The sequence below is a fragment of the Scyliorhinus torazame genome, chromosome 2 (genome assembly GCF_047496885.1).
Source record: "Scyliorhinus torazame isolate Kashiwa2021f chromosome 2, sScyTor2.1, whole genome shotgun sequence".
In the NCBI taxonomy this organism is placed as follows: domain Eukaryota; kingdom Metazoa; phylum Chordata; class Chondrichthyes; order Carcharhiniformes; family Scyliorhinidae; genus Scyliorhinus; species Scyliorhinus torazame.
In genome coordinates this window covers 62,742,462-62,755,857 of record NC_092708.1, presented here as the reverse complement: position 1 = coordinate 62,755,857, position 13,396 = coordinate 62,742,462, and the positions used below count along the sequence as shown (strand labels likewise).

Below are 13,396 nucleotides of genomic sequence, written 5' to 3'. Positions count from 1 at the left end.
CAGCCAGTGCAGTGGCACCACAGCTAGCTCTGATGTTCAGCAGGGAGGGTCAAAGCGCAGAAGTATAATAGTAATAGGGGACTCTATAGTCAGGGGCACAGATAGGTGTTTCTGTGGACGTGAAAGAGACTCCAGGATGGTATGTTGCCTCCCTGGTGCCAGGGTCCAGGATGTCTCAGAACGGGTAGAGGGCACCCTGAAGGGGACGACACACAGGCAGAGGTCGTGGCACATATTGGTACTAACGACATAGGCAGGAAGGGGGATGAGGTCCTGCAGCAGGAGTTCAGGGAGCTAGGCAGAAAATTAAAAGACAGGACCTCTAGGATTGTAAACTCGGGATTACTCCCTGTGCCACATGCCGGTGAGGCTAGAAATAGGAAGATGGAGCAGCTAAACACGTGTCTAAACAGCTGGTGTAGGAGGGAGGGTTTCAGTTATCTGGACCACTGGGAGCTCTTCTGGGGCAGGTGTGACCTGTATAAGAAGGACGGGTTGCATCTAAACTGGAGAGGCATAAATATCCTGGCCGCGAGGTTTGCTAGTGTCACACGGGAGGGTTTAAACTAGTATGGCGGGGGGGGTGGGTACTGGAGCAATCGGTCAGAAGGTGAAAAGATTGAGGGAGAACTAGGAAATACGGTCAGTCTGGCTCTGAGGAAGAGCAGACATGGAGATGTTGGTGAAAACAGCGGGACTTGTGGCCTGAAGTGCATATGTTTTAATGCAAGAAGTATAACAGGTAAGGCAGATGAACTTAGAGCTTGGATTAGTACTTGGAACTATGATGTTGTTGCCATTACAGAGACCTGGTTGAGGGAAGGACAGGATTTTCAGCTAAACATTCCAGGATTTAGATGCTTCAGGCGGGATAGAGGGGGATGTAAAAGGGGTGGAGGAGTTGCGCTACTGGTTAGGGAGAATATCACAGCTGTACTGCGGGAGGACACATCAGAGGGCAGCGAGGCTATATGGGTAGAGATCAGGAATAAGAAGGGTGCAGTCACAATGTTGGGGGTTTATTACAGGTCTCCCAACAGCCAGCGGGAGATTGAGGAGCAGATAGGTAGACAGATTTTGGATAGGAGTAAAAGCAACAGGGTTGTTGTGATGGGAGACTTTAACTTCCTCAATATTTACTGGGACTCACCTAGTGCTAGGGGCTTGGACGGGGCAGAGTTTGTAATGAGCGTCCAGGAGGGCTTCTTAAAACAATATGTAGATAGTCCAACTGGAGAAGGGGCTGTATTGGACCTGTGAAATGAGCCCGGCCAGGTGGTAGAAGTTTCAGTAGACGAGCATTTCGGGAACAGTGACCACAATTCAATAAGTTTTAAAGTGCTGGTGGACAAGGATAAGAGTGGTCCTCGGGTGAATGTGCTAAATTGGGGGAAGGCTAATTATAACAATATTAGGCGGGAACTGAAGAACCTAGATTGGGGACGGATGTTTGAGGGTAAATCAACATCTGACATGTGGGAGGCTTTCAAATGTCAGTTGAAAGGAATTCAGAACGAGCATGTTCCTGTGAGGAAGAAGGATAAATATGGAAAATTTTGGGAACCTTGGATAACAAGAGATGGTCACTGGAAAAAGGAGACATTTGTCAGGGCTAGAAGGCTGGGAACAGACGAAGCCTGTGTGGAATATAAGGAAAGTAGGAAGGAACTTAAGCAAGGAGTCAGGAGGGCTAAAAGGGGTCACGTAAAGTCATTGGCTAATAAGGTTAAGGAAAATCACAAGGCTTTTTACACGTACATAAAAAGCAAGTGGATAGTCAGGGAAAAGGTTGGCCCACTGAAGGACAGGGGAGGGATGGTGAGTCTGAAGAAGGGTGGGTCACATCGAGATCCAAAAAGATGAGGGGCGAAATTCTCCAATATCGACGTGATGTCCGCCGACCGGCGCCAAAAACGGCGCTAATCAGTCCGGCATCGCGCCGCCCCAAAGGTGCGGAATCCTCCGCATCTTGGGGGGCTGAGCCCTAACCTTGAGGGGCTAGGCCCGCGCCGGACTGATTTCCGCCCAGCCAGCTGGCGGAAAAGGCCTTTGGTACCCCGCCAGCTGGTGCGGAAATGACATCTCCGAGCGGCGCATGCGTGGGACCGTTAGCGACCGCTCACGGCATCCCCGCGCATGTGCTGTGGAGGGAGTCTCTTCCGCCTCTGCCATGGTGGAGACCGTGGCGAAGGCGGAAGGAAAAGCGTGCCCCCACGGCACAGGCCCGCCCGTGGATCGGTGGGCCCCGATCGCGGGCCAGGCCACCGTGGGGGCACCCCCCGGGGCCAGATCACCCGGCGCCCCCCCCCCAGGACCCCGGAGCCCGCCTGTGCCGCCTTGTCCCGCCGGTAAGAGAGGTGGTTTAATCCACACCGGCGGGAAAGGCATTCTAGCAGCAGGACTTCGGCCCATTCGGGCCGGACAATCGCAGAGGGGGGGCCCGCCAGCTGGCGCGGCACGATTCCCGCCCCCGCCGAATCTCCGGTGCTGGAGAATTCGGCAACCGGCAGGGGCAGGATTCACGCCAGCCCCCGGCGATGCTCCGACCCGGCGGGGGGTCGGAGAATCTCTCCCGAGGTGTTGGACAGCTTGAAAAATATTAAGTGGATAAGTCCCCAGGGCCTGATGTGATCTACTCAAGAATACTGAAGGAGGCAAGAGAGGAAATTGCTGAGGCCTTGACAGAAATTTTTGGATCCTCACTGTCTTCAGGTGATGTCCCGGAAGACTGGAGAATAGCCAATGCTGTTCCTTTGTTTAAGAAGGGGAGCAAGGATAATCCAGGGAACTACAGGCCGGTGAGCCTTATGTCAGTGGTAGGGAAATTGCTGCAGAGAATTCTTCGAGAAGGGATCTATTCCCATTTGGAAGCAAGTGAACGTATTAGCGAGAGGCAGCACGCTGAAAATGAAGGGAAGGTCGTGTCTCACTAACTTGATAGAGTTTTTCAAGGAGGTCACAAAGATGATTGATGCAGGTAGGGCAGTGGATGTTGTCTGTATGGACTTCAGTAAGGCCTTTCACAAGGTCCCTCATGGCAGACTGGTACAAAAGGTGAAGTCACACGGGATCGGAGGTGAGCTGGCAAGATGGGTGTCATAGATTAACATAGAATTTACAGCGCAGAAGGAGGCCATTCGGCCCATCGAGTCTGCACCGGCTCTTGGAAAGAGCACCCTACCCAAGGTTAACACCTCCACCCTATCCCCACAACCCAGCAACCCCACCCAACACTAAGGGCAATTTTGGACACCAAGGGCAATTTAGCATGGCTAATTCACCTAACCTGCACATCTTTGGATTGTGGGAGGAAACCGGAGCACCCGGAGAAAATCCACGCACACACGGGGGGAATGTGCAGACTCCGCACAGACAATGACCCAAGCCGGAATCGAACCTTGGACCCTGGAGCTGTGAAGCAATTGTGCTAACCACTATGCTACTGTGCTGCCCCTTTATAGAAGGCAGAGAGCAATGGAAGGGTGCTTTTCTGATTAGAGAGCTGTGACTGGTGGTGTTCCGCAGGGTTCAGTGATAGGACCGTTGCTGTTTGTAGTATACATAAATGATTTGGAGGAAAATGTAATTGATCTGATTAGTAAGTTTGCGGACGACACAAAAGTTGGTGGAATTGCGAATCGCGATGAGGACTGTCAGAGGATACAGCAGGATTTAGATTGTTTGGAGACTTGGGCGGAGAGATGGCAGATGGAGTTTAATCCGGACAAATGTGAGGTAATGCATTTTGGAAGGTCTAATACAGGTCGGGATATACAGTGAATGGTAGAACCCTCAAGAGTGTGGACAGTCAGAGAGATCTAGGTGTACAGGTCCACAGGTCACTGAAAGGGGCAACACAGGTGGAGAAGGTAGTCAAGAAGGCATACGGCATGCTTGCCTTCATTGGCCGGGGCATTGAGTATAAAAATTGGCAAATCATGTTGCAGCTGTATAGAACCTTAGTTAGGCCACACTTGGAATAGAGTGTTCAATTCTGGTTGCCACACTACCAGAAGGATGTGAAGGCTTTAGAGAAGGTGCACAAGTGATTTACCAGGATGTCCCCTGGTATGGAGGGCATTAGCTATAGGAGAGATTGAATAAACTTGGTTTGTTCTCATTGGAACGAAGGAGGTTGAGGTGCGACCTGATAGAGGTCTACAAAAGTATGAGGGGCATAGACAGAGTGGATAGTTAGAGACTTTTTCCCAGGGTAGAGGGGTCAATTACGAGGGGGCATAGGTTTAATGATGAGACAGAGTATAGGAATGAGATACAGAATCTGGTAAACTGGTCTCTCCCTCAATGTCAAGAAAACAAAGGAGATTGTCATTGACTTCAGGAAGCATAGTGGAGAACATGCCCCTGTCTACATCAATGGGAATGAAGTAGAAAGGGTCAATAACTTCAAGTTTTTAGGTGTACAGATCACCAACAGCCTGTCCTGGTCCCTCCATGCTGACACTATACTTAAGAAAGCCCACCAACGACTCTACTTTCTCAGAAGACGAAGGAAATTTGGCATGTCAGCTACGACCCTCACCATCTTCTACAGATGCACCATCGGAAGCATTCTTTCTGGTTATCTCACAGCTTGTTTTGGAGCCTGCTCTGCCCAAGACCGCAGGAAACTACAAAAGGTTGTGACTGTAGCCCAATCCATCACGCAAACCAGCCTCCCATCATTGACTCTATCTATAATTCCCGCTCCTCAGAAAGGCAGCCAGCATAATTAAGGACCCCACGCACCCCGGACATACTCTCTTCCACCATCTTTCGTCAGGAAAAAGATACCAAAGTTTGAGGTCACGTACCAACCGACTCAAGAACAGCTTCTTCCCTACTGCCATCAGACTTTTGAATGGGCCTAACTCATATTAAGTTGATCTTTTCTCTACACCTTGCCAAAACTGTAACATTATATTCTGCAGTCTCTCCTTCCTTCCCTGTGTACAGTATACATTGTTTGTACAGCATGCAGGAAACAATACTTTTCACTGTATACTGATACATGTGACAATAATAATAAATCAAATCAAATCAAATCAAAACGTGCGAGGGGCAAGGTTTAGAGGAATTGTACGAGGCATGTTTTTTACACAGAGGGTAGTGGGTGCCTGGAACTCGCTGCCGGAGGAGGGGGTGGAAGCAGGGACGATAGTGACATTTAAGGGGCATCTTGACAAATACATGAATAGGATGGGAATAGAGGGATACGGACCCCGGAAGTGTAGAAGATTTTAGTTTTGACGGCAGCATGGTCGGCGCAGGCTTGGAGGGCCGTAGGGCCTGTTCCTGTGCTGTACTTTTCTTTGTTCTTTGTTTGTATAACTAGGGAAAGAATAGGGCCCACTAAGGACCACAGTGGCAATTTGCATATGGAGCCGGAGGACAAACGTAGGATCTAAATGAATACTTTGTGTCGGTGTTCACTCATGAGAGGGATGGTGTGGGTCTCAAAATCAGGGAGAAGGACTGTGATAAAATTGAAGCGATTAACATACATGGAGTGGAGGTTCTGAGTGTCTGGCAGGTTTAAAATTAGATAAATCTCCAGGGAAGGATTAAATATCCCAGGCTATTGAGTGAGGCAAGCGAGGACACAGCAGTGGTGCTGGCAATAATTTTCAATTTCTTTCTGGCCACAGGGAGGAATGGATACACTAGAAAACTGCAGGCCAGTCAGTCGAACCTCTGTGCTGGGAAAGTATTGGAAGCAATTCCGAGAGTCAGAATTTATCTGCATTTGGAGAGGCAGGGACTAAACAAGAACAGCCAGCAAGGTTTTGTTAAGGGAAGGTCATATTTGACCATTTTAATTGAATTTTTTGAAGAAGTTACAGGTGTCTGGATGAGTGCAATGTATTTGACGTAGTCGACTTGGACTTCAGCAAGGCTTTTGATAATGTCCCACAGAGGAGACTGACAGCGAAGGTAAGGGTCCATGGGATCCAAGGAAATTTGTCAAATTTAATCCAGATTTGGCTGAGTGGCAAGAAGCAAAGGGATGCTTTTCTGACTGGAAGCCTGTGTTCAGTAGTGTCCCGCAGAGATCATTGTTGGGGTTCTTGCTGTTTGTATTTTATATAAATGATTTTGACTTTAATGCAGGAGGGTTGATCAGTAGGTTCGCGGATGATACAAAAATTGGTGGGGTAGTAAATAGTGAGGAGGATAGCCTCAGATTACAGGGGGATATGGACGGGCTGGTCAGGTGGGCTGATCAGTAGAAAATGGAATTCAATCCTGATAAATGTGAGGTAATGCACATGGGCAGGACAAACAAGGCAAGGGAATTCATGATAAACAGCAGGACCTTCGAAAACGCCAAGGATCAGTGGGATCTTGGTGTGTATGTACACCAGTCCGTTAAGGTAGCAAGGCAAATGTATAAAGTGGTTAAGAAAGCATACGGTATACTTGCTTTTATTAGCCGAGACATAGAGTTTAAGAGCAGGGAGGTTATGCTGAAGGGCAGAACACGTTGGTTGGGTCACAGCTAGAATGTTGTGTGCAGTTCTGGAATTCACATTGTAGGAGGGATGTGATAACACTGGAAAGGGTGCAGAGGAGATTTACCAGGATGTTGCCTGGGCTGTCGAGTTTTAGTTACGAAGAGAAATTGGATAGACTGGGGTTATTTTCCTTGGAGCAGAGGGGACCGAGGGGGAACCATGTTGGAAATGTATAAAATTATGAGGGGCATAGACAGAGTAGACAGGAAGAAACTTTTCTCCTTGGTGGAGGGATCAACGACCAGGGGCGAGATTCTCCGACCCCCCGCTGGGTCGGAGAATCGCCAGGGGCTGGCGGGAATCCCGCCCCCGCCGGTTGCCGAAGTCTCTGGCACCGGATATTCGGCAGGGGCGGGAATCGCGGTGCGCGGGCACCCCCGCTCGATTCTCCGGCCCGGATAGGCCGAAGTCCCGCCGCTAAAATGCCTGTCCCGCCGGCGTAAATTAAACCACCTACCTTACCGGCGGGACAAGGCGGCGCGGGCAGGCTCTGGGGTCCTGGGGGGGGGCGCGGGCTGATCTGGCCCTGGGGGGTGCCCCCACGGTGGCCTGGCCCGCGATCGGGGCCCACCAATCCACGGGCGGGCCTGTGCCGTGGGGGCACTCTTTCCCTTCCGCCTCCGCCACGGTCTCCACCATGGCGGAGGCAGAAGAGACTCCCTCCACTGCGCATGCGCGGGAATGTTGTCAGCGGCCGCTGACGCTCCCGTGCATGCGCCGCCCAGAGATGTCATTTCCGCGCCAGCTGGCGGGGCACCAAAGGCCTTTTCCGCCAGCTGGCGGGGTGGAAATTCGTCCGGCGCCGACCTAGCCCCTCAAGGTTGGGGCTCGGCCCCCAAAGATGTGGAGGATTCCGCACCTTTGGGGCGGCGCGATGCCCGTCTGATTTGCGCCGTTTTGGGCGCCAGTCGGCGGACATCGCGCCGTTTCCGGAGAATTTCGTCCCAGGGTTTATAAATTTAAGGTAATGGACAGGAGATTTAGTGGGGTTGTGAGGAAAAACCTTTTCACCCAGAGGGTGGTGGGAGTCTGGAAGGGTGGTGGAGGCAGAGACCCTCATAACATTTAAGAAGTATTTAGACGTGCACTTGTGATGCCAAGTGCTGGAAAATGGGATGAGAATAGTTAGACGGCTGTTTTTGACCAACACAGATGTAATGGGCCGAAGGGCCTTCTGTGTGCTGTAAACCTCTATGAGTCTATGAATGGTAAAACTCACGGCAATCACTTTCATCTTCTCCATCACCACAATTGTCTTGACCATTACATTTGAAGATGATTGGAATGCATCGCCTCCTCTGTGCGCACTTAAACTGACTTGGAAGGCAAACATGTGTCTCTAAAGAGATAAGAATAAACACAGCATGCTCAATATTCGAAACTGAAATGATGCGGATGATAGCTGAATACTTTTTCCATGTGAAGCTCAGCAATTCTATTACAGTACTTACCACAGTTTGCTTCATCAGAATTATCCCCGCAGTCATTCTCACCATCACAGATGAAAGCAGGTTTTGTACATATTCCGGTGCCACACTGGAATTGCCCTGGCCGGCATTTAAATTCAGCTGGGGAGTTCAAAGATAGGAGGAACTGTAGTTAAGTTATGATAAATGTTTCAGGGAAACATGCAAATGAGTGGTAAAAGATTTTTATTATCTACCTAATTGATATTACAAAGGACGGGATTTACCAGCTGGTCCCGCTGGCAGGAGCTTCCGGTCCTGTCGACAGCAACCCTCCACCGTGGTTTCCCCAGTGGAAGAGGGTGCGAACAATGCAAAACCCCAGTGACAGCAGCGGGACCGACAGCAGGGCCCCAAAACATGCCGCTGGGAGGGGGGGTTGGAGGGGCCAAAAATCCCAGTGTTAGGTGGTTCATGAAAGGAGTGATAGATTCTCATTTACAACTGCTACTGTCCATTTTATTAATAATCATGTTACGGTACGGACACTTTCACACCATAATTGGCACCATCGGTAGTAAAAAGTACACATCAGGGATAACACAACGCAGCACCTTTCCTGGGAGCGTTATGACTTGTGCAGAATTAGCAAATAGTCTTATGTGAGATTCTTCCAATATGGTACAGATTGAGTAGCAGAAAATATTGGAGACAAAATGATTAAAAACACTCACGACAGTATTCAGGTTCATCCGATCCATCTCCACAGTCATCTTCTGTATCACATTTCCACCAGAAAGGAATGCATTTGTCATTGCTACAGACAAACTGTTGAGACAATATGATAAATTTACCATACAATCAGGCTATATGTGAAATATATATGTTTTATTGTCACATGTTGCAGAACATATGCAATAACTAGACAAAAATAATGCAACATGATATTTTTAAGTGACATGCCTTGGTATTTATTGCTGTTTTCACTCAAAGTTACTTTGTTGATGAGGATGCAAAATGCTGCAAATTTTAGTGTGCATTATTAACGATTAATGGCTGTCTCAGCAAGGTGTAGAGTTCTTGGGGGAGACAAACAAATGATTTTTGCTTCCTTCCCCTATTCTTGCCTACTGTCTGTGAAGACAGTGACTGATGCTGCCAGTGATTTATGCTTCATCCTAAGGAGGAGGAAAAATGCTAAGGGGAGGATGAGGCATCCATGGCTGACGAGGGAAGTCAAGGACGGCATAGAAGCAAAAGAAAAAGCATACAAGGTCGCGAGGATTAGTGGGAAGCCAGATTGGGAAGCCTTTAAAAACGAGCAGATGACAACTTAAAAAGCAATAAGGGGGGGGGAGAAGGTGAAATGTGAGCTAGCTAGAAATATAAATGAAGATAGGAAGAGGTTTTTTTCAATGTATAAAAGGTAAGAGAGAGTCAAAAATAGACATTGGACCACTGGAAAACGTGGCTGGAGAACAATAGGAAAGAAAGAAATGGCAGACGAACTGAATAGTTACTTTGCATCAGTCTTCAAGGTGGAAGACACCAGTGGGATACCAAAACTCCAGGAGAATTGGGGCAGATATGAACGTAGTGGCCATCACTGAGGAGGTGGTTCTGGGGAAACTGAAAGGTCTGAAGGTGCATAAATCACCTGGACCGGATGGACTGTGCCCAGGATTCTAAAGGAGATAGCTGAGGAAATTGTGGATGCATTGGTGGTGATCTTTGAGGAATCACTGGAGGCAGGAAGGGTCCGAGAGGACTTGAAAATGGCTAATGTTTAAGATGGGAGACAAGCAGATGATGGGAAATTATAGCCTGAATCTGGTCATTGGTAAGATTTTTGAGTCCATTATTAAAGATGAGATTGCAGAGTACTTGAAAGCGCATAATAAAATAGAACTGAGTCAGCATGGCTTCAAGGAGAGGTCATGTCTGACAAATCTGTTAGAATTTTTTGAGGGGGTAACAAGGAATTTAGATAAGGAGAACCAGTGGACGTGATCAATTTAAATTTCCAGAAGGCCTTTGACGAGGTGCTGTATAGGAGGCTGTTAAATAAGTTAAGAGCCATGGTGTTCAGGGTAAGATCCTGGCATGGATAGAGGATTGGCTGACTGGCAAAAGGCAGAGAATAGGGATAAAGGTTTTTTTCCAGATTGGAGCCAGTGACTATTGATGTGCCTCAGGGGTCGGTGTTGGGACCACAATATACATTAATGACCTGGAAGAAGGAACTGAAGGCACTGTTGCTTAGTTTGCAGATGATACAAAGATTATGCAGAGGGACAGGTAGTATTGAGGAAGCAGGTGCACTGCAGTAGGACTTGGACAGGCTAGGAGAGTAGGCAAAGAAGTGGCAGATGGAATACTGTGGAAAGGTGCGTGTTTATGCACTTTGGAAGGAGGAATAGAGGGATAGGCTATTTTCGAAATGGGGAAACGCTCAGGAAATCAGAAGCACAAAGGGACTTGGGAGTCCTTGTTCCTGAGTCTTTTAAGGTTAACATCGGCAGTTAGGAAGGCAAATGCAATGTTAGCATTCATGTCAAGAGCGCTAGAATACAAGACCAGGGAGTTACTTCTGGATTGGATTGGATTGGATTTGTTTATTGTCACGTGTACCCAGGTACAGTGAAAAGTATTTTTCTGCGAGCAGCTCAACAGATCATTAAGTACATGAGAAGAAAAGGGAATAAAAGAAAATACATAATAGGGCAACCCAGCATATACAATGTAACTACATAAGCACTGGCATCGGATGAACCATACAGGGTGTAGTGTTAATGAGGTCAGTCCATAAGAGGGTCATTTAGGAGTCTGGTGACAGTGGGGAAGAAGCTGTTTTTGAGTCTGTTCGTGAGTGTTCTCAGACTTCTGTATCTCCTGCCCGATGGAAGAAGTTGGAAGAGTGAGTAAGCCGGGTGGGAGGGATCTTTGATTATGCTGCCCGCTTTCCCCAGGCAGCGGGAGGTGTGGATGGAGTCAATGGATGGGAGGCAGGTTCGTGTGATGGACTGGGTGGTGTTCACGACTCTCTGAAGTTTCTTGTGGTCCTGGGCCGAGCAGTTGCCATACCAGGCTGTGATGCAGCCCGATAGGATGCTTTCTATGGTGCATCTGTAAAAGTTGGTAAGGGTTAATGTGGACATGCCGAATTTCCTTAGTTTCCTGAGGAAGTACAGGCGCTGTTGTGCTTTCTTGGTAGTAGCGTCGACGTGGGTGGACCAGGACAGATTTTTGGAGATGTGCACCCCTAGGAATTTGAAACTGCTAACCATCTCCACCTCGGCCCCGTTGATGCTGACAGGGGTGTGTACAGTACTTTGCTTCCTGAAGTCAATTACCAGCTCTTTAGTTTTGCTGGCATTGAGGGAGAGATTGTTGTCGCTACACCACTCCGCTAGATTCTCTATCTCCCTCCTGTATTCGGACTCGTCGTTATTCGAGATCCGGCCCACTATGGTCGTATCGTCAGCAAACTTGTAGATGGAGTTGGAACCAAGTTTTGCCACGCAGTCGTGTGTGTACAGGAAGTAGAGTAAGGGGCTAAGTACGCAGCCTTGCGGGGTGCCGGTGTTGAGAACTATTGTGGAGGAGGTGTTGTTGTTCATTCTTACTGATTGTGGTCTGTTGGTCAGAAAATCGAGGATCCAGTTGCAGAGTGGGGAGCCAAGTCCTAGGTTTTGGAGCTTTGATATGAGCTTGGCTGGGATTATGGTGTTGAAGGCGGAGCTGTAGTCAATAAATAGGAATCTAATGTAGGAGTCCTTGTTTTTGAGATGCTCTAGGGATGAGTGTAGGGCCAGGGCAATGGTGTCTGATGTGGACCGGTTGCAGCGGTATGCGAATTGCAGTGGATCAAGGCGTTCTGGGAGTATGGAGGTGATGCGCTTCATGATCAACCTCTCCAAGCACTTCATTACGACTGAAGTCAGGGCCACTGGTCGATAGTCATTGAGGCACGTTGCCTGGTTCTTCTTTGGTACCGGTATGATGGTGGTCTTCTTGAAGCAGATGGGGACCTCGGAGTGGAGTAGGGACAGGTTAAAGATGTCCGCGAATACCTCTGCCAGCTGGTCCGCGCAGACTCTGAGTGCATGACCAGGGATCCCATCCGGGCCCGTCGCCTTCCGAGGGTTCACTTTCAGGAAGGCCAATCTGACTTCGGAAGCTGTGATGAATTATGGGCTGCTGGGGCACTCGACAGCGGATTGTTGGTTACCTGCTCGAACCGAGCATAGAATGCATTGAGTTCATCGGGGAGGGGTGCGCTGCTGCCAGATATACTGTTCGGCTTCGCTTTGTAGCCCATTATGTTGTTTAGTCCTTGCCACAACCGCCGAGAGTCTGTCTGTGACTCTAGCTTGGTTTGATATTCTCTCTTGGCATCTCGGATGGCTTTGCGGAGGTCGTACCTGGATTTCTTGTATAGGTCAGGGTTGTCTGCCTTGAAAGCCTCAGATCTGTCCTTCAGTAGGGAGTCAATCTCGCGATTGAGCCATGGTTTCCGGTTGGAGAACGCACGTACTGCTTTCTTTGGCACGCAGTCGTCCACACATTTGCTGATGAAGTCTGTGACGGTGGTGGCATACTCATTTAAGTTGGTCGCTGAGTTCTTAAATATGGACCAGTCCACTGTCTTTAAGCAGTCATGTAAGTGCTCTTCTGTCTCCTCGGACCAGCACTGCACAACCTTCTTAGCTGGATTCTCCCGCTTGAGTTTCTGCTTGTATGCCGGGAGAAGGAGCACCGTCTTATGGTCTGATTTCCCAAAGTGCGGTCGGGGGATGGAACGGTAGGCGCCCTTGATTTTTGAGTAGCAGTGGTCAAGAGTGTTGTCGCCCCTGGTGGGACAGGAGATGTGCTTGTGGAATTTTGGCAGTACACTCTTGAGGTTGGCCTTGTTGAAGTCTCCGGCCACGATGAACAAGGCCTCCGGGTGTTCTGTTTCGTAGTTGTTCATTACTGTGTATAGTTCGTCCAGCGCCTTCCTCACTTCTGCCTGGGGTGGGATGTAGACAGCTGTGATAATGGCTGAAGTGAACACACGTGGAAGATAATATGGGCGGCACTTCACGGTCAGGTATTCCAGGTCTGGGAGCAGTAGGTCGCCAGAGTCGCCACATCCAAGCACCAGGAGGAGTTGATGAGGAGGCAAACCCCTCCACCCTTCGCTTTGCCTGATGATGCCGTGCGGTCCGCCCGGTGAATTGAGAAGCCTTCAAGTTGTATGGCACAGTCCGGTGAGGCGGGGGTGAGCCATGTCTCTGTGAAACAGAGCACACAGCAGTCTCTTACTTTCCTCTGAGAGGTAAGTCTGGCGTTAAGTTCATCCAGCTTGTTTTCGATCGCTTGGACGTTTGGCAGGAGTATGCTGGGGAGAGGGATCTTGAAACCGCGTTGCTTCAGTCTAACCTGCAGACCACTGCGTTTCCCTCGCTTCCTCAGTCGGCGGCTGCTGCTGGA

General features: G+C 49.1%; 1 protein-coding gene across 1 annotated transcript in view; it reads right to left on the bottom strand.

Moving 5' to 3' along the window:
• LOC140406652 (low-density lipoprotein receptor-related protein 1-like) overlaps nucleotides 1-13,396 on the bottom strand; it is a 1,475,832-nt gene that overhangs the window by 271,971 nt on the left and 1,190,465 nt on the right. Inside the window, exons 57-59 of the mRNA XM_072494659.1 lie at nucleotides 8,656-8,749; nucleotides 7,967-8,083; nucleotides 7,735-7,854 (exon numbers count right to left, since the gene is read on the bottom strand). Coding sequence (XP_072350760.1) covers nucleotides 7,735-7,854; nucleotides 7,967-8,083; nucleotides 8,656-8,749 — 331 coding nt within the window. The remainder of the gene's footprint in view (nucleotides 1-7,734; nucleotides 7,855-7,966; nucleotides 8,084-8,655; nucleotides 8,750-13,396) is intronic.